Source organism: Pelodiscus sinensis, chromosome 5 (assembly GCF_049634645.1).
Source record: "Pelodiscus sinensis isolate JC-2024 chromosome 5, ASM4963464v1, whole genome shotgun sequence".
Classification (NCBI taxonomy): domain Eukaryota; kingdom Metazoa; phylum Chordata; order Testudines; family Trionychidae; genus Pelodiscus; species Pelodiscus sinensis.
In genome coordinates this window covers 80,962,550-80,984,742 of record NC_134715.1, presented here as the reverse complement: position 1 = coordinate 80,984,742, position 22,193 = coordinate 80,962,550, and the positions used below count along the sequence as shown (strand labels likewise).

Genomic DNA, 22,193 nt, shown 5'->3' with positions numbered 1-22,193 from the left:
AAAGCTGGCTCCCCTTGGGCACCAGCTCCCACTTCTCCCCCACTTGCTGCCTCTGATACAGAAGCAGCAGCACAGAGCATGAGGGGGGAAGATAGAAGCAATATGCATGGGGCTACAGAGACAGCAGGGGAAATGCCTGTAGTCAAGAGGATTAATTGATAAGCCCAGGCTTATTGGTTAATCATGTAGTTGTCTACACACTGACATTCCCAACTAGCACAATAAACTTGCCTAGTCTTCCTTTGCAACCATTTATCAGTTCTCTCCTATTGTCCATCATTTTCTTTTCTTCATGTTGGAATCGTGAGAAATATTCCTTGAAATTCATTGTTCTCTAGGGTCAACCTCCTCTTAGGCTACAATTTTGAAAAGCCTCTTGTTTATTCTGTCTAGCTAAGTTCTAACAATGCCATGCTTTCCTGGCGTGTCTGATTACTTGGTCATCTTAGAGTCTGATAAGTGAGTCCTAGCATTTTGGGCTGCAATTAGCACCTTTTTGTAGACTGTCAATGCTCTCTATAAACCCCAACAATTAAGCTAGCCAATTGTTTAAGCAAGCTTAGGCATGAGCCCCCAAAGGAGGGTAGCTCAGTGATGAAAGATTGTCAAAGAACTGCACTATGCTTTACTGCGTACAAGAGATGCTTCTATGTCGCGCAGAGGTTATGTCTAGACTATAGGCTTCTTGCACAAGAAGCTTTTTTCGGAAAAGCTCTTCCAAAAAAAACTTCTTGCGAAAGAGAGCGGCCACACTGCCAAAGCGCACCGAAAAAGTGATCTGCTTTTTTGAAAGATAGTGTCCAGACTGCCTGGACGCTATCTCGCATGTAAGCAGTGATTGCTATGGACAGAATGGCCACCGGGGCGCCAGTGCTTTTCCTCTTACCTCTTCTTCCAAAAAAACTCCCTCTTCCCCATCCACACACGCTTTTCTGCAGAAGAGCTCTTTCACAAAAAGGCTTCTTCCTCGTAGAATGAGGATTACTAATTACGCAAAAAGCCCTCTGTTCTTTTGATTTACTGTCAAACGCACTTGCAGTGTGGACATAACTCAAGTTTTGTCGGAAAAACGGCCATTTTTCCAACAAAACTCTGGAGTCTAGACATAGCTACAGGCACAGCAATGAAGTACAGAGGAACTTTCATTGCTACTGCCTGTGCTGGATTTGATCCGTAAATAGATGGGTTCTAGTATTATCAGTCTAAAACCTTTGACAGGCTCTGAAATTCATAGGCAGATCTCACCAGGTATATAAATAGGGATTTGTTAGAATAACTACATAAGCAAACCAAAAAAAAAAAAAGTATCAGCTTCTTTACCTATGACACTGAGAAAAGAGTTAGGGACTCACACTCTGGCTCAATCAGCCATCTTTGAGAGTTGAGCCACAGGCTATTCACACAGATTTAATTTATATTTCATCGTTTTTTTAGTAGACAATTAATGCCATCCAGAGCATCTGATTAGTTGGTCACCATGGTGCCTGACAAATGAGTCCTAGCATCTTGGATTTACTTTGTATTTGAGTTTATTTTTAGTAGACCTTCAAGCTCTTACATTCAATTGTGCAAGTTCCAGATACTAGGGAACTTAATTCAATAGAATTATTTCCACAAACTAGTCTAATTATTTGTACTGTTGCAGAAAAAACAGTTGTACTTCAACTAATGCTGGTTTCAGTTGGGAGGGTCAAAAGACAGCAAAAAGTGCAGCATCAAAACAACGACAATCCTATAACATTCCACAAAAGGGAAGAAAAAATAGAGTATGTTTTTTTAAGGAAGCCAAGTACTTGCATTTAATTGCCTCCCCCAAATCAAGTTAGCAACATATAATTTATGTACAGTAGAACATCTAAGCACACGCGCGCACGCGCACACACACACACACACACCCACACACCCACCCTGTTTGGAACCGGAAGTACGTAATCAGGCAGCAAACAGACCCCCTCCCCCCCCAAAAAAGCAAATATAGTACAGTGTGAAACAAACAGCCACAAAATGGAAGGGAAACAGCATTTTCTTCTGCATAGTAAAGTTTCAAAGCTGTATTAAGTCAATGTTCAGTTGTAAGCTTTTTGGAAGAACATTTTGTTCAGTTATAACCATTTCAGAGTTATAAACAACCTCCATTCCCAAGGGCTGTGTTTAGACTGGCAAGTTTTTCCGCAAAATCATCTGATTTTGTGGAAAAACTTGCCAGCTGTCTACACTGGCTGTTTGAATTTCCACAAGAACACTGACGATCTCATGTAAGATCGTCAGTGTTCTTGAGGAAATACTGTGCTGCTCCCATTTGGGCAAAAGCCCTCTTACGCAAATCATTTGCGCAAGAGGGCCAGTATAAACAGCACAGTAGTGTTTTCCGCAAAAAAGCCCCGATCGCAAAAATGGCGATAGGGGCTTGTTTGCGGAAAACCGTGTCTAGATTGGCCACGGACGCTTTTCCGCAAAAAGTGCTTTTGCGGAAAAGCATCCTGCCAATCTAGATGTGCTTTTCCGAAAATGCTTTTAATGGAAAACTTTTCCATTAAAAGCATTTTCGGAAAATCATGCTATTGTAGATGTAGCCAAGGTGTGTGTGACTAAGGTTCTAATGTAGAACATTTTTCCCTTCTTCCCCTTCCACTAGATCACTTAAGCCAGAATTTCACTATGATAGTAAAAGACCTACCTGGCAAAAATCCACTGAGCCCACCTCAGCAAAGGAGAAATAAAACAGCAAGGCGTCTTCAGCACTCCCACTAACAGCAGCCATCTAGCACTTGTCTGCAAAGCCAGATATCCACACACAGCAGGAAATCAGCTGTAGCAGAACCAGCAATTCTTCATTCCCCCTAAGCACAGCAATAGTAAGCATAAAGGATTCTTCTTTACTTCGCCTTAGAAGCAAGCAGTAGCACTCTTTCCCCTCAATCGAATCTAATCTCAGCAGACCTACTGATGGGGGAGGGGGAATGGAGACCCAAAGGAGACAGTTGCCCTGGGACCCAGGGCTCCTGGCCCTTTAAACTGGTGCCAGAGTGCCAAAGGGCATGCTCCAGGCAGCTTGGTGGTCGAAAGAGTATGCCCCAGACAATGCTGAGGACTGGCTGCCCCTTACACCCAAGGCCCCATGCATTCTGGGGGTGCAGTGCCATCCCCCACACCTTGCCCAGAGAGCCTGGCAATTCTGTCCCCTCTCTCCCCCCTGCTACTCAGCCATAGAAGAAGAAAACACCTCTGGATAAAACTGCTACAGCTCAAAAAGATTAGCACCATCAAGCATGGATAACCAAGACAGGAACTTCACTAAGGGAAGGAGGAAGCAATTTGATTTTTCACTCCACCACATGCAAAAGATGAAGTATAACCGAGTTAACTGTAATCAGTGCCATTCAGAATTACCCTTCTATAATTCATTCTCAGCAACTTGTAAGCAAACAAACAAAACCACACCCAGCTAAGAAAGAAGTCCTCTTGTTCTAAAACACAGCAGAAATCTGTTAGATTTTTTTTTAATGGAAGGATTCCAAATCTTTCAACTACCAGGTCATTTTTGCTTGTACTTCACACATTCTGCTGGAAGTTTGTTTCATTTGCTATTGTGTAGGTAGGAAAGATGTCTCTGTGCATCAGGATATTTGATAGCCTTGCTTAAAAAAAACCCAAAAAACTGCATATTAATGTTCAGCATGATTGAAGAAACCACCTACTTTCTGAACTTTTATGGCTGCACCTTCTTATTAAATTAATGGAGATTGCCTAACTGCTAGAACTGGAAGGGACCTTGAAAAGTCATGGAGTCCAGTCCCCTGCCTTCACAGCAGGACCAAGTACCATCCCTGACAAATTTTTGCCCCAAATCCCCTCCTCAAGGATTAAACTCACAACCCTGGGTTTAGCAGGCCAGTGCTCAAACCACTGAGCTATCCCTCCCCCCAAATTGATATACCTTAGCAATTTGCTTTCTCATTTTCTATGAGCCATGTTAGACACACAGAAAGAAAGTTTCCTTCTGAATGTAAAAAGAAAGTCTGCATGGATTCCTGTTTTGTCTCAGTAAAACTGCCTTACTGCATAAAGTGTGGGAAGAGTCTTAAGAAACAAAACCCAGAGGTAAATAGATTGTTTTATATGGAATTCAGGCAACCTTGGACATAAGCAAGGAGTTAGATCATTGACTCAATCTGCCTTTATACAGTGTTTATAAAAAACTTGACATGAGCACCTTAATTTCCCTTACCTTTACCAGTTAATATAATAGCCACAAGAAAGGCCATATCATTGATAGGTGGCAATAGAAACAGGTTGTTTAGGGCTCAAAAGGAAGTCATCATCAAGATTCTAAGAGAGGGCAGGGAGAATGAGATCCTCCAGGAATCTTAATATATAGGATGGGGAAAATACAGTAACACTCTAAATCAGTAGCTCTCACCCTTTCAGAAATACTGTACACGTTTTAGGCGTCTGATTTGTCCTGTGTTCCTCCAAGTTTCACCTCACTAAAACTGCTTGCTTACAAAATCAGACATAAAATACCAAAGTGTCACAAGCACACTAGTACTGAAAAATTGCTTCCTTTCCCATTTTTACCATATTAGAAATGTATTCAATATAAATCTTGTAATTAAATTTCACTGTATAATATACAGAGCATCGTAAGTCGTATGAAATTTTAGTTTGTACTGACTTCAGTAGTTTAGTTTTCACTGTTCAAACTTAACTCAAGTGACTTCACTAGTGCTTTTCATATGTAAAACTACACAAGTATCTGGATGAGTTGGTGTATCCTTGGAAGACCTCTACATACCCAACAGACACACCTACTCCTGGTTGAGAATCACCAGATAGGTGAGAATCATCTAGATAGGAGGGTGCAGCTATTGCAGATAGATCCCTATGGATCTGATGGAAAATCCAGATTGCTAATCCTGAAACAAACAATACAGTATTACTGAAAATCTGTAATGTCAAATTAAAAATCTCTTATTGAGATGCCCAAATACAAACCTTTCCTATTTAGCTTTTTTTTTTTTTTTTTTTTTTAAAAAAGACCTAGAATCATAGAATACTGGAACTGGACGGGACCTCGAGAGATCATCAAGTCCTGTCCTCTGCCGTACCAAACACCGTCTAGATCATCCCTGAGAGAGGTCTATCTAACCTGCTTTTAAATATCTCCAGTGATAGAGATTCCACAACATCCCTAGGCAATTTATTCCAGTGTTTAACTATCCTGAAAGTTAGGATGTTTTTCCTAATGTCCTAAACCTCCCTTGCTGCAGTTTAAGCCCATTGCATCTTGTCCCATCATCAGAGGCCAAGGAGAACAATTTTTCCCCCTCCTCCCTGTGACACCCTTTTAGATACATGAAAAACACTATCAAGTCCCCTCTCATCTTCTCTTTTTCAAAACTGAACAAGCCAAATTGTCAGCCTTCCCTCATAGCTCATGTTTTCTAGACCTTTAGTCATTTTTGTTGTTTTTCTCTAGACCTTCTCTAATTTCTCCAAATCTTTCTTGAAATGTGGTGCCCAGAGCTGGACACAATACTCCCATTGAGGCCTAATCAGTGCAGAGTAGAGCAGAAGAATGACTTCTTGGGTCTTGCTCACAACACTTCTGTTAATGCATCCCAGAATCATATTTGCTTAATTTGCAACTGTGTTACACTGTTGACTCATTTAGCTTGTGGTCCACTATGACCCCTAGATCCCTTTCTACAGTTCTCCTTCCTAGACAGTCATTTCCCATTCTGTAAGTGTAAAACTGACTGCTTCTTCCAAAGTGGAGTACTTTGCATTTGTCCTTATAAACCTTATCCTATTTATCTCAGACCATTTCCCCAGTTTGTCCAGCTCATTTTGAATTATGACCCTATCCTCCAAAGCAGTTGCAACCCCTCCCAGATTAGTATAATCTGCAAACTTAATAAGCATATACTCTCTATGCCATCATCTACATCATGAATGAATATATTGAACAAAACCGGTCCCAAAACAGACCCCTGCGGAACCCTACTTGTTATGCCCTTCCACCCTGACTGTGAACCATTAATAACTGCTCTCTGAGAATGGTTATTCAGCCAGTTATGCACCTACCTATTTGCCTAGTTTATAGATAAGAAGGTTATGGAAGACTGTATCAAATACTTTACTAAAGTCTAGGTATACCATGTCCACCACTTCTCCCTTATCCACAAGACTTGTTATCCTATCAAAAAGCTATCTGATTGGTTCGACATGATTAGTTCTTTACAAATCCATGCTGTTGCCTATCACCTTATTTTCTTCCAGATATTTGCAGATGAATTCCCTTAATTACCTGCTCCAGTAAGTCTAGTTGAAGGTTTCCTGCCTTGGAGCAAACCATTCTGAACCTCAGCTGTACATCATCCAACTAGCATCCAGGCTGTCAAATGGGCCTGGACTGTTTTGAGTGACTGTTTCACGCAAGCAGATGGGGGGGGGGGGGGGGGGGGTTACTGAAACATTAATCAAATCCTAATACAAGGATTCATGACTAGAATCCCACTGGGCAGAATATCTAACACTTGTTTTGATATGTGGTAACCAGGTCTATTTCTGGGAACATCCACTTGTAAAAGATGTTCTTTTGGAGTTGTGAGTCTTCAAAAAACTACTTGTGGTTGCTAGAGAATTGCTTGTTCAGTTGATCTGCCAAGGTGTTCTGAAGGTCAGAAAGGTGTAGAGCCACCGGTGTGATCTGGTCTGGAATGAACCAATTCTGTACATAGACATGACTTCCTGACAGAAGGGGAAGCAAGACCATCCACCCTTGCCTGTTGACATAATGCATTGCTGTGACTGACTGTCCACACTTACTGCATATCCTTGAAGAAAAATCAACAAGCTGGAACAAGTCTGAGCCCTAGAACATTTATGTGGATGGAAGCTTAATGAGGGGACCACAGGCCCTGAATTTAAAATTGCCCCCATCCCTGAGTGGAGCCAGGCATCATCAGAATCTTGACAGAGAGCTATGGAAAAGTGTACTTCATGGCATGCCTGACGAGGATTTTTTCACAGGTTTAAAAAGAAGTCTTCTTGTAAGACGGTGACCATCACATTCATGTGCTAAATGCTGGATAGATGCACAATCCTGACACCCAATGGATTATTCAGGGTGGACACAAGGGAGAACTCTCTGCTAACCTCAGGTGAGGAGGAGAAGAAAAATAAGTATAACTCCACTAAGGGAGAAGCAGTTTTGGCCACTGTACTCTGTCTTCACAGAGGAGTTTGATACTAGTAATATTCCTCTAGTCTAGCATACTTATGCCTCCTGGAGGGGGGGGGGGGGCAAGAGGAGAGCTATTCACCTCCCTTAATTTTTTGGAGACGACAACTCTGGTACTATGCCCAAAGCGAGAATCAATGTACTCTGTGTATGATTTAGGTGCACACATAGAATCATAGAATACTAGGACTGGAAGGGACCTCGAGAGGTCATCGAGTCCGGTCCCCTGCCCCTATGGCAGGACCAAATACTGTCTACACCATCCTTGATAGACATTCATCTAACCTACTCTTAAATATCTCCAGAGATGGGGATTCCGCAACCTCCCTGGGCAATTTATTCCAGTGTTTAACTACCCTGATAGTTAGGAACTTCTTCCTAATGTCCAACCTAAACCTCCCTTGCTGCAGTTTAAGCCCATTGCTTCTTGTTCTATCCTCAGAGGTCGAGATGAACAAGTTTTCTTCCTCCTCCTTAGGACACCCTTTTAGATACCTGAAAACAGCTCGCATGTTCCCCCTCAGTCTTCTCTTTTCTAAACCACACAAACCCCAATTCTTTCAGCCTTCCTTCATAGGTCATGTTCTCTAGACTTTTAATCATTCTTGTTGCTCTTTTCTGGACCCTCTCCAATTTCTCCATATCTTTCTTGAAATACAGTGCCCAGAACTGGATACAATACTCCAACTGAGGCCTAACCAGCGCAGAATGACTTCTCGTGTCTTGCTCACAAACACACCTGTCAATGCATCCCAGAATCATGTTTGCTTTTTTTGCAACAGCATCACACTGCTGACTCATTCAGCTTGTAGTCCACTATAACCCCTAGGTCCCTTTCTGCCGTACTCCTTCCTAGACAGTTGCTTCCCATTTTGTGTGTGTGAAACTGATTGTTCCTTCTTAAGTGGAGCACTTTGCATTTGTCTTTATTAAACTCCATTGGCTGCGTCTAGACTGGCAAGTTTTTCCGCAAAAGCAGTTGCTTTTGTGGAAAAACTTGCCAGCTGTCTACACTGGCCGCTTGAATTTGCGCGAGAACACTGACAATCTAATGTAAGATTGTCAGTGTTCTTGCGCAAATACTATGCTGCTCCCGTTCAGGAAAAAGCCCTCTTGTGCAAATGTATTTGCGCAAGAGGGCCACTGTAGACAGCTAAAAACTGTTTTGCGCAAAAAAGCCCCAATGGCGAAGATGGTGATCGGGGCTTTCTTGCACAAAACCGAGTCTAGATTGGCACAAACGCTTTTCCACAAATGCCAATTTTCTGTGCCAATCTAGATGCTCTTTTCCGCAAACGCTTTTAACGGAAAAACTTTTCCGTTAAAAGCATTTGCAGAAAATCATGCCAGTCTAGACGTAGCCCATCCTGTTTACCTCAGACCATTTCTCTAATTTGTCCAGATCATTTTGAATTATGACCCTATCCTCCAGAGCAGTCGCAACCCCTCCCAGCTTGGTATCATCTGCAAACTTAATAAGCGTACTTTCTATGCCAATATCTAAATCATTGATGAAGATATTGAACAGAGCCGGTCCCATAGTTGGTGCCAGAGTGCTGGGGTTGCTATCAGATGCATATGTTGCTGAGTCTTGTGTACCAAGGCACTTTGTGCCAGAGTAAATGCTGAAAGGTTGCAATAGAGAGCAGCACTGTCCACTCACTCTGCACCAGAGCAACAGAATGGACTTTTGGAGGGCCCTTGAATGAATTTTGGGAACACTTGGAGGAACGACTCGAGGACTCCTTGCTGACTCTTCACTTCTGGTTGCATCTTCGTCCCCACCGGCAGATGGAAGACTGGCCATCGGAAGCCTGCTCAGTGTCACTCGAGAGCCACACTCAACTTCGGTAATTATCTAGAGTAATTTACTAACCTGTTGCGGACATGTGTAAGTGTAAGTGCTTGAGACTAACTAAAGTTTAGCTTTAAGTGAAAGCTCTCGTGTTGTCCTGTTTATACCATCCATCTATCAGTCGGACGACCGTGTCTCCCCTGAATTATTTCCTGACACCACCTGCAGAGAGTAAAAGTTACCGAGAGGGTGGGGTTGAAAGAACCCTGGGTAATAGCTTCTATCAATTTGTTCTCATAGAAACAGCATCAAAGGGGCTTCCCTCACTGAGTATACTTGGAGGAAAAATAAAATGGAACATGACTCTGGGACACGTCCTCCTCCAAGACAAAGCAGGGAGCAGAAATGTCCAACATTAAGTATTGCAAAGGCACATGAGGGCCAGACCTTAAGTCCCAGTTAACTTGTCTTCTGGCATAGTGCAAGTACTTCTGTAAGACGTGGCCATTTAGGCTAATTGAATTATTATTACTACTATTGCTATAGTTTAAAAAACCAAACATATTAAAAAAAACATGATTTGCATAGAGGAGGACAACTGCATGGCTTCCATTTTGCTGCCACAAGTGAAAGAAAAAACTCTTGATAGGAAAGTGCACAAACACAGAGCACAGACTTGTCCCCCCAACAGAATCTGCTGCTAAAAGAATCCTCTCACCCACGTAAGGTGCACGTACACCAAGAATGGAATCCATGTGGACAGTCACTTAGGGCATGTCTACACAGCAGGGTTATGCCAAAATAAGCTATGCGACCTGAGCTATGGCAATTGCGTAGCTTACGTTGAAATAGCTTATTTTGGCTTTTGGTGCTGTCTACACAGCAAAAAGTCCAAGTTAGAGCATTCTTCCCCCAACTTCCCTTACTCCTGGTAAAATGAGGGTTGCAGGAGTCCAAAGAAGAAGTCCTCCAGCTCGATATTATTTCAACATTCTGTTGAAATAACTTGCTGTGTACATGCGGACTATATTATTTCGGAATAATGTCAGTTATTCCACAATAACGCTGACGTGTAAACAGCCTCAGAGAACAGTAAATTCTCAATCTTTTGCTGAATTTCTTGAATATATGATGAATCTCATCTCTAACCATGATGCCACCCAGCATCTACTTAGCTATAAACACACAAACCAGTGACCAAAGAGCTGGAAACAGCTGATCAGAGAAGCCAAAATACAAGCAACCCGAAAAGGAACATCATGCACAAGATCCAACAGCCTTGTTACTCACATTGTCTTTGACATAAGCCTATAGCTAGAGAGTGGTAGATTTAGAGGAAGCTGCGAGATAAAAGGGGCCTAAGATGAGAATTTTTGGACTTGTTATAAGAAGGCATATGTCTAAAATTCCTGGAACACTTCAATTTAAAATATGTACATTGGTTTATCTCCACAAAGACATCACTACATCCACCTCTGAAACAGGTTATTTTGATTTTAAATGGATTGGAGGAATTTGCAGATTTTCTGAAGGAGGAAGGAACATGTTGGCTCTACAATATTAGAGGTGCCTATTTTCAAAATACCCACATTCCTCGCCATGTTAAATAGCTCCTTGTTAGAAAATAAATCTCATCTGTGTCAACTTTGCAAAAGGAACCCTGAAACATGCTCTATGGCTGGAATCGTGTGTAATGAAGCTCTTATTTATGGGGACAGATCAAAGCAGCTTAGTTTTCTCTCAGTGATAAAACTGAACCTTAGTTTCATATTGATTGAGGTGTTTTGAAGCATGACATTCATTAGACATTGATTGGGGTGTTTTGAAGCTTTTCCATTGTGAAGAAGCAGGAGAGAGAAGAAATGTCTATCATCACAAGCAACCTAGGAATATTTCAAAAGATCTTTAGAAAAGTCCTTTTTATTCACACCTAAGAAGATTTTTCAAAACGGAGATTGCTCAAATAAAAAAATACTTTCATATAAAAAATTTCCTCAGAGCATAACCACATACATACCCCAATAAGACCTTTAAAGGGCCCAATCCTGAATTCCCAGTATACTCTGAGCTCTCCCTGAAGTCATCAGGTGATTTGGGTATTCAAATGAAAGCAAGATTAGGCCTAAAAATACATACCTATGTTTATTTGTTAAATGCCAACAGTGTCCTTACTGATGCTCATCTAACTTAAAGGTCAAACTAAAGAGAGTGATCCAGCACAACTTCTTAGAGTGACAGTCTCTAAATACCTAGAGAGAGAAACTATTAATTTGCTAGTTGTACCCATACTCGTAAATCAGGCTAGTAGCAACAAATTAATTGGGACACAGAAACAAACTCCTGCTATGATTTCAATTGGCAGAAGTAATCTGGTGCTGGCACTACTTGAGGAGCTGTTTAACAGTTCTTTCAGACACCAGAAAGATGAATTGGTATGCACAGTGGAAAAGGAATTCTACAGGGACTGAATGGGTACGATACACATTCCAGAAAAGGTTTCAGAATAAAACTACCAGTCTATAGATATGTAAGAAAACATTTCTGAAGCCTTTATTTACAAAAGCTTTAAAAACAAATAATACCCTCTGTTATGCAAATAATTTGTTCTCTTTTTAAAAAGGACCACCCAGTTACATTATTGTAACTTAATGAAAAAATGAATGTTAAAGTACAAGGTAAACAGATCAATTTGGTGAACATTTGGAAATTTGCTAATATTCATTTCAGTGTAGATCACACTCACACTGAGGTGTGCATTCCATCATTTCAGGCTAGTATTTAGCTATTCAATACCAAAAAAAGTCTTCCTGCACAATTACTCTGCTATGCATGGTTAAAGCACATTACAGTCCATTAAAACAATATATATAAAATATATTGCTAAGATACACTCAAAAAATAAACTAGCATTACACTCCTCAGGTAACTTTATTAGCTATAAGTAAATTCGTATTTTGTTGTTTTACAACAAATATCTGTACCATCTGTCTTTGTAGCAACTACAAATGTACAATTGATCTTCCTTCTAATTTAATCATTCAATTCAATATAAAGTTTACTTCAAGTCTCTGGGTTTTATCCTTAACTGAACTGACTTGCAAAAAATCATCAAATCAAGTACATAATAAATATGACTTTAAAAAATAAAAATATGTAAATACATTACTGGAATAAAAGCTAAGAACTGAATCCAGGGAAGTGTGCTGAAATGAAACCACTGCAGTTCCAATATCCTTAGATTTTCAGCTCAATAGCAAAAATACAAAAGTAAGTCTCACACAATTTTTCCTGAAGGGTGTAAAGCTGGTTTTCAAACATTTTCTTCCATCACAAAGTGGTTTTAAAACAGCAGGCCAATTAGAAACGGATGTGCGCAGGATGTGCTTGGAAGACTGAATACTGGTAAGATGACAGCAGTTACTAAGTTTTCAGTAGTTTGTTTTGCTTGAACAAACAATGCAGTGAAAGTGTTATGTTCTGTAGGCTCAAAAACCAAGGAATACAATGTGAAGTTGCTAAAGTTGGCGGACTTATTTTTCTAGCTCATGAGGAAAAAAACCAATGCTTTAGATAAAACAGAGGATCTGAGTCAGAGTCACTCTCTAAAGTGCAAATTTGATGGTCCACGATCTTGAATAGCTAAAACACCTGCATACTGGAAGGGACAGACATGAAACAAGGAAGTTAGTTACAAATCAGTGCTAGTTAATTTGGGGGAAGGGGAAAAGAAAAAACTAAGACCAACTAGGTAAGTTTACCAGAATATTCATTATGATTTAGCTTTCCTTTTCTCTCTGCCACACTGATCCTACACATGCTTCTTTACAAATGGGTTAGGAACAAGGGCCAAATTTAATTCAGAAAATTCAACATATCAAGATCAGATTTGTGATAGGAGCAGACAGATTTAGTATATAGAAAGACAGAAAATAAAGTGTGCTGAGAAGGAAGAGAAGGGGAGCCTAATTGTCCAAGGGATTCCAACAAGAGATAAAACCTATATACAAGCACATGGAGTTCAAAAAAGATGACTTCCCATTTCATGTCATGACTGCTTGTTGGCTTCCTCTTCATATGCATTTCCTGTGCCATTCTGTACATAGGAAGAACCAGAACCAAGGCCATACAAGTGACCACAATATTTGGCATCATCAATGTGATCTTCAAAGAACATCTAAAAAGCAGTTAAAAAAAGAAATCAATACTGAGGAATAAAGGTCTTACTGAGATCAAATACTGTCAGGCTCTTACAAAAGTCTGAATTCTCATATTCCACAAGTAAGTGAAACTAAATCAAAACAACTGTGACTCTTGACCCTAGGGATGTAAGCAACTAGTGATGCGACTAGTTGCTTCCCCACCCCTTGCTGCCTCTATCAGAGAGACACAGCAAGTGGAGAGAAGCAGGAGCCAGCCCTGAGGGGAACTGGTTTAAAAGCAGGTTCCCCCCAGCACCGTCTCCGTGGGGGGTAGGAGAGGTAGACAGGCACAGCAGAAACAGCGGGAACAGGGACTGAAGGAGTCTCCACTCTCACTGCTTCTGCTGCGACTAGGCTTATTTGTTAATCCTATCTACTACATGCACACACCCCCACTGCTTGCTGCCTCTGTATCAGAGATGTGGGGGGGAAGAAGGGAACAGACTTTAAGCAAGCTCCCCATGAGCACGGACTCCACAGCCTTACCACTGCTGCCTCTGATATAGAGGCAGCAGCGTGGAGGGCGAGGGGGGCAGGTAGGAGCCAATACACATGAGTCAGCTTTCAAGCCAAAGCCAGCACCCCATGCATAGCTCCAACAGACCTGCCTCTTTCCCCCACCCTCACCTCACCCCTGCTGCCTCCTACAGAGACACCGAGGGGGCAGAGGAGCAGGCAGGAACCAATGCTGGGGAGAGCCAGCTTAAAAGCTCAAACCCCCCACAGACAGGGACTGCTGCCACCTCACGCAGCTGCCTCTGTATCAGAAGCAGCAGCGCAGGGTGGCAGGCAACTGGTCCATGAGGGGAGCTGTTTTATAAACTGGCCCCCCTTGCAGACCAACTCCTACCTGCCACCCAGCACTACTGACTGTAATACAGAGGCAGCTGTGCAAGGTGCTCCTTGGGAGTGGGATCAGATCACATTGGCTTCCGGTGCTGGCCCGACCCCTGGGGATTATGGAATAGTCGTGTAACTGATAAAGTTTATACAGTTATGTGGCTATTTGATTACACAATATCCAACATCCCTAAAATGTATTTCACCTTTAAACAAATCTGCTCCCTTGTAATGAAGAACTGGCACAGCTAAAATGAAAACTGAACAAACACCACACTGATGTGGTACTTTGCAAGTGTTAAGTATTAATGGGCGCTGCTCAGAAAGAGCCCCTGTGAACATTGTGATATTACATCACTACGGTGCAATGTATTAGAACAGAAATTTTCAAACTGAGTCAGAACCCTAATTTTAATGGAGTCACCAGGGCTGGCTTCAGATTTGCTGGGACCCAGGGTCAGACCCGAAGCCAAGTGAGCCTCACAAACTGATGATGAAGTCTGACGGTTCAGCTCTGTGTGGTGGAGCTAAGGTTACAGGCCCCCTGCCTGGGACTGAAGCCTTTGGTTCCCCTCACCCAGCTTGATGGGGGTTGGCCAACTTCAGGCTTCAGTCCCCCTCTTGGAGTCACATAGTAATTTTTGTTGTCAAAAGAGGGTTGCAGTGCAATTAAGCCTGAGAACTCCTCCTGTATTAGAAAACATGCTAGTGACATCTTCAGGCACTTCCAGATGTGCCAAAGATATCCCAAGAAGTACTGTTTTGAATCATCACCAATATTTGAAATCCCATGCATCATGCTGTGACATCACTGGTTGAACATTTGGGGATCCTGAGTAACTGTACTTGTGGCATTGAGACATGGCTCGTGACACATCTTGGCAACTGTCGGTATTCTATTATGAAGGCCTAAAGTTGTTCCTTCACTTCACTATGGCACTTGTTCAATAAAAGATGAAAACTATGGCACCATATGATTTTACAAACCATTCCATCAGGGCTTGGTAATTAGCCTCTGTAGTTCAGAATAGCTCTTGCAACCCAGAAGGTCCAATCAGTTCAGATGGCATTAAAAAAGGCTTTTGTTGTCTGTACAATTAATTAATGGCCTTGAAAACCAGAGAGTTGTGTATAGGGTGGAAGGAGAGGTGGGGGGGGGGGGGAAGGGAGGAGCCAAAAACCTTCAATCCTATGTCAGCCTGTTTATACACAGCCAGTATAGTAGCTGGAATTTGTCATGCCATATGGTCAGCAGAGAATCACTGGAGGGAAAGGAAATTTTTCCCTGAAGAGATGAATAAAGAACATCCAACAGAGACCAATGGGATTTCTGTATCATCTCCAATTGTAAGGTCTCTTCTATCTGTTTCACAAGGTTTTGAAAAATTCTTGAACTCATCAACCTAAGATGGAGGGAGATCTAACCACCTCGCCTAATAAGGGTCTGTGCAAAACTGGTGTTTGTTCTCTCTCAGCTGGGCTCTTGCTCCTTTGGAAAAAATAATCCCAACTATACATACAAAATGATGAGGACTAATTTAGCTAGAACCACTCGAGAGAGAGGGGGGCCTTGGAGTCACTTAGTGGATGTTTTCAGAAAAATAACCACAATGTGCAGCAGCAGGAAAAAAAAAATCTTTCCCAGCCTGAACAACTGTTGCCGAGGGAAATATATCTACACCAAGTTTGGCAGGGTTTGAAGCCCAGGATCTTGGGCATAACCCATACTTGAGGCTATGGGTCGAGACCTGGGAAAAACAAGACCCAGATTTGGTAAACAAAGAGGGAGAGAGCTCAAACTTCAACATAAAAGACAACAACAAAAAAGGAAGAGACAAAGATCAAGCAAGAGAGATGGCTAGCTGTGTGGCTTACAGATCTGATGTCAGTTTCAAGGCACAAACTGTTGAGAAGTACCTGGAGAGATTATGGATCTGGGCCTCTCATAAACCCTCATACCAAACACAAGGATATTTAGGGTGCAGGTCTCACATGGATGTGGAGAAAATGCCGATGAAAATTTCAGATCAGGAGTGCACAAGTCGTCGACTACAAATCCTCAGGTGACACTCATAGGAACACTATGCTTTATATCAGATGTAGAAGGTAGTGAACATAAGTACTAGCAGAGTGGCCTGCGCTACCTGCTTCAAATCACTCAATCACCCAAAGATTTTGGATGACTTAGGGAGCTGGAGCACCCTGCCATCAAAGATAGCCCACAGACCACCAGAAGGAACAGCTTCAGCAAGGAGAGAAGAGAGAATATCATGTAGACATCCCCTCACTAAGTGCACATGCAAACCAAAACCAGAAAAAGAGGAGATGGTGGAGGACTGTACGATGTGGGAATGCCCGTTATTTACTTTGCCCTTTGTCACAGAAGTGATACCTTCTCATGCATTTCTCTTATTACTAATGAAAATTTGTTGTACTGCCAATGGCTTTGGTGGATCAATGGTTTTAGCACATCTCATAAGCATGAATAGCCTAATAATGACTACACAGGCAGATTACTTAAATCCAAACAAACCAAGTAATTCAGATACCTACTTCTCTCATTTTGAAAAAGGCCATTCCTGTGAGTAAAGAATCAGATCCTGCCTGATGTTGTGGTCCTATCCTCTCCAGCTCCAACTGCTCTGCAACTTCTTGCAATCCACCCTGAAACAGAAAGGAGCATTACACCGTCAAACCAGGGATAATAAATTACAAAAGTGAGGTCACTCAAAAGTAGCACTAGAATTCTGCATGACAAGGTTTGATCAAACTACCATTTGTACATATTTAGCTTATTACTAAAGCTGTCACAGTAGAGATATGAAATCATCACACACTTGGAAACCAAGTTTTTCTATTCAGGCTTTAAGTATTATTTAAGCAGTCAAGCACTTTCAAGTATTAATGACCGCCTTAAACCTAAATAGGCTCAGGCACCCAAGACAAACGTTGAAGGAATTACTGCTGAAAGTAATTCCTTCAACCATTATGTTGACCAAGATGGAAGAATTGCTGCTGCTGCTGCCGCCTGTTTCAGAAATAAAAATGTTTCTTTAACTCCCTACTGCTCTATAATGGTTAGAATGTAAAGGCGAACAATGGTACTTCAATCATAAAACCATTTAAGATTCAAATCATTACAAAGATGTGCACTCCAATGTGTCTTGAAAGTAGTTAATTTTCATTTAAAACAGCATTTTGTTCTTCATTTGCCTGCCAACACCTAAGCTCAGGGTTCTGCGCTTCCCCCCGCAAATCTTTACAGCATCTAAAGCAGTAGAGGGAGTCCAGGAAAATGGGCTACATTAAGAATTAGTGGAGAACCCTGAACCCAGGTAAAATTGTAAAATTCAAGGGGGAAGGGGGAGAAAAACAGTGAAAAAGCTAACATCCAACACATCTTTAACAATGTTTTAATTGGTATCATTAACTGCCTTAAAGAGTAAATGAAACATCTATTAGAAGTAAACTGTCCTGTAATCAGGTTCAAGAAGATTAGACAGTGTGCTAGTTGATAAAAAGTACACTTTTTCCCCCAAATAAAACATTAAGCCACATCTTTGCAGAAAGTACCTCGATAAAAAACAAACAAATCTACAAACACAAACCACCATACCAACCCACAAAAACCCACTACCAACCCATATATTGAAAGGACAGCTTTCAAACGCTGTGTATAGCAAATAAAACAGAGTTCAAACTTGGGAACTGATCTACAAAGTCTCTAATTGTAGGTCATTGATTTTTGGTAGCATACACAGCTTCTTACCTCTCAACAGTAAAGTATCCTTTAGACTTCAAGCAATTTTTCTTCCTGTCAATTGCAGCCCAGTGGGTAACTTGTGACTTCAAGAAACTTTTTGAATAATTAAGCATACCCCTCTCCTCCCTCCAGTTCCTTAATGTCCTTTTGAGTACATTTTTTTATGTAAATTCAACTACACCAAATTTGCAGAGGATCTCAAAATACACACAAACCAAAGCAAAGAACTGAGAAAAACCAGTCTTTAGGGGTTGCAGGCAATGGGGGAAGATATGGACTAAATTATAAGTCCTACATCCAGGGAGAAGAAACAAGTAGTACAATTTTAAAATACAGGAGGCAAGCTAACAAAGAAGCTGAATACAAGCAAGTTTATTTTCATTTTCACTCCTTTACCCTACCCTAGCTCTAGTTTTTCATGTAACTTTTAACACCACTATTGTGCAGCAGGTAAGAGATTGGGAGAGCTGTCAATGATATGAATCCTATCTTGAAAAATGGTCCACAGAACAAAAATGCCTCAAAGACTTTCATGGACACATTTTTAAAAAATTGATCAGACTATCCCTATTCTAGTATCTCTGTAAGATTAGCAGCATCTGCTGCAACTCCCCAAAATAGTTATTTGTGAAGTTAGTCCATTCATGTTAGTGTCCAGAAAGTGATAATGTTGCTACCAGGAGAACCAGCCTCTGCAAGTCAATTCATCTTTAGATGGGATAGGCTAATCTTCCTTAACTATTCTTTTTTCATGGGGATCAGTTATAGTATGTGCAAGACTACACTGCAGAGATACCGGTCTTTAAAAGTTTATACAACTGGAAGTCAGTCAGTTACCTTCCTAACATTTTATACTGTGTAGCAAAACAGTGTGCCAGGTAGATTGCTTTGGATCACTACTCTGCCAGCAATCGGCTGAAACTAGGTAGAGCATTAAAACGCTTTTAGCCGGCACTATCTTTTTTAGATGTTAAAAAAATGAAGAAACCAAAAACACAGAACTAATCAAAAGGTAGGAATGAAGCTAGTACAAAGCAAGTTCTTTTTAATAGTAAAAAGGGAATCTCTAGCATTTGAATTCCATTGACTGTATGCCATTTAGGAGGATGAAATAAGAGGCTGATGTTAAACTACGCAAGTTAAAAAAACTGAACTTTTACCAAGTCAAGTTCGGCCCACAATTTAAATTCCCTCTAAGCTGTACGGCTGTGCAACTGCACAGCTCTTTTCTGAGCCCCACTCAGTGGTTCAAAGCTCGCGCACAGGCACGGGAGCTCAGCTGGCTGGCGGGGGTGGGGCATCTGTAAGCAGCAGATAAAGGGAGATGCACTGCTTGAACTCAACAGCTTCCAGAGAAGACAAGCATGTGGGGGAGTTTGGAGAATCCCATCTGCCCAAGGAAAGAGAGAGGCAGAAACCCAGCAGTCTCTTCAACCCTCCTGGTTTGGGAAGGGGAGGTAAGGGGCTGACTGTATTGGGTAGGTGGGGGAAAGAAAGGGTAGGTGGGTGCTGGCATTTGTGCAGTGAGGTGGAGGCAAGGGGCAATTTTTTGGGGTGTTCTGACTCGCTGCAGTCCTCTCTGGCTGGCTAGTTTGGGGGGGAGGGGAGGGAGAAGCAGGCTGCATGGGGGATTTGTGTGCTAGGAGGACATTTGCATGATTACACTTCAAACACTATACATAAGTGTTGATGGCTTAAGAAAAAGATTTAACAATTTTTTGGAGTGTTGCAAATATCTAAACTCTGATCTTAATGATTTTTTTAAATTCTGTGTTACTAATTAATACATGGTACATTGTATTGCATTAAATCCAGATTTTGCTATGAGGTAGAGGTCTGACTCTTGAGTCGGAAGTAGCAAGTAGTTGGTGTGATGCTAGTTGTTTTCTAGAATGAAGCCTTATTTGCAAGCTTTTCGAAGTATGCATCTGTCTACAAACCCTGAAGCCATGTGATTTGTTCTGGGGCTTCTTCTCTTCCTTAAAGGGAAGGCTAATTCCCTACCTTAGTGACTACAAAGGTTCTTGTACAAAGGGTACATCACAGCAACTAGACACAGGTGTTTTGTTTTTATATATATGTGTGGGCGGGGATGTTTTGTTTACATTGGTGGTGCACATCCACACACTACCTCAATATTGGTGCTGCACATAAATTTCAACCCACACAAGGAGAAAAAAAATGTTAGAGGGAACACTTGGGCAAACACACAACCCCACTCCCCAACTATGAATCTTAAGACCTATAGGGATGTGTCTGTGTTATTCAAGTGGAAGCTTTATTCATAAGCCATTCCATTGTGTCATATGCAAGCCAAACACTAAAGAATTATGCTAGGGCACGAGAATCCGACACTGAAACTAACTAGTTTATTTTAAATTATCCAAAAATGGGAAAGTGAGCAGACAGTACAAGGGAGTGAAAACTACATTTTAAAAAGGATTTCCTTTTTAATTACATAAGGCAGGAAGGGGAGAACCAAAGACCCAGGGGTTGAATGTGGTCCCTGGCTTGCCTGGATCAGCTCCCAAGGCTCTCCGCCCCTCCCCCCCCTCCATCCCGCAGCATTGGGGGCCAATGCTGGCGCTCCAGTCCCTTCATCGCCCCCACAAGGCTGGAGCACACAAAATCTACTAGTCTGGGCCCCCCAGGCTCTCGTGCGCAAGGGAAAAGTGGGGAGTGTCTTTCTTCTTCTCAGTCAGGGGCCACATCAACGAAGGGGCTGTGGGGCTTTTTGGTGTTGGGTTTTTTTGCGCTTCTGACTTATGTGAGATCCCCTGTCTGATTTTCTGTGGGTTAGCAGCCACCCGACTTAAAAAAAGTTTCCCCACCCAAACATAAGATGCTAGCATGACATAGGAAAAAGTGTGGGGTAATTTCCATAGCATGACAATGGAAATTTTACTTGTGCCATTTCTGTTGGTTTGTGCTATGATATGAATTTTGCACAGGTTTCAACTTACTTCTTCTTGATCTGAAGAAGCGGGTCTGCCCCACGAAAGCTCATCACCTAAAACTATCTTGTTAGTCTTTAAAGTGCTACATGACTGCTTTTTGGTTTTACCTAGATGAGACTAACACAACTACTTCTCCATGGCTATTCACTATTACCTAACTTCCCCTTTTAAATAAGCACCATGGAACAAGGGTAGGAGGGAAGAAGGGGCACACCTGAGCTGCTGTAGAGACATTTGCAACTTTTCTCATACACCTAATTAAAAACTGGACCCTCTTAAAACCCACACATCCCTTTCAAGCCACCTGCCCAGACAGAAGCTGAAGATCAATCACTCCTCTCACCCCTGGATACTGCTAGTTGTGAGACCACTGGATACGCACCACTGGATACTGCTAGCATGTCAATTCTAACTTAGCTTGAATGTCCTGTGTCTTAAATGTACTCATTACAAAGGGAAAGGAAATTGTGGGGATATGATGTTACAGACTTCAGTCTGAACAACTGATCTAGAAAAAACCATGAAGGACAAGGTGAAAGCATACCCCTCAGCTGTGGATATTGGCCAAAATTTTCCAAAAAGAGTGCCTAAAAGTTTGGCACACAAAGTAGTTTACAACTACAAGGGAAACTCCAGATACTCTAGGGATACAGAGCCTCTCCTCTTTTTAAAAAAATTAGGTCAATTTAAAAAAAATGCAGATTAAGGCAATGCTGATCACAAGATATTTATATAACCTTAAGTCAGAGTTAAGCTATAAATCATATATAAAAATGGTTAATAAACTAAGTCAAATCATGCCCATCCTTTCCTTAGATACTTATAACCACAAGGAGGAAAAGAAAAAAAAAAAGTGTCAGATGCATCATTTCTTTGAGACAGACAGGTCAACACCATGGATGATGGGCTCGGATTGGCATCTGAGCCCAACTCCAGAAGTCTCAGGACATTCGTAGAGAACGTTAACGACTCTGCGCAGCTTCCCAAGAGCTGCCCCACCCGTCAATTCAGCCAACATCTCCCAGTCTAGCTACTATAGTAATGGAGCACCCATAAGTATCTGAATCTCATACAACAGTTAACATATTTACCCTTAACATTTTTATCCTCAATATCTCATCTGGCAGGGAGGCCTTACTATTCCCATTTCACAGATGGGAAACTGCAGCACAGAGGGACTAAGTATCTTGTCAATGGTCTTTCACAGGCAGTTTGTGGTAAAGTCAGGAATTGAAACTGAGTCTCTCAAGTCCCCAGTTTACATCCCAAACATAGATCATTCTTCCACTTTAGGGAAGAATCTGTATTGCTGTTGGTTGCCAGGCTACAGCTGCAGCATGGTCCCTATCCACATGTAGGAAACAGAAGATGGAGAGTAAGAACTGTGCTGCAT

At 41.6% G+C, this 22,193-nt stretch overlaps 1 protein-coding gene across 3 annotated transcripts in view; it reads right to left on the bottom strand.

Moving 5' to 3' along the window:
• Positions 1-22,193, bottom strand: part of CNOT7 (CCR4-NOT transcription complex subunit 7) — an 82,162-nt gene that overhangs the window by 44,354 nt on the left and 15,615 nt on the right. For 2 of the 3 annotated variants that reach the window (XM_075930367.1, XM_075930366.1), the window contains exon 6: positions 16,634-16,744. In XM_075930367.1, the coding sequence (XP_075786482.1) occupies positions 16,634-16,744 (111 nt within the window). Of the gene's footprint in view, positions 1-11,567; positions 13,216-16,633; positions 16,745-22,193 lie in introns of those variants that run through there. The other variant, XM_075930365.1, reaches the window with a different exon arrangement.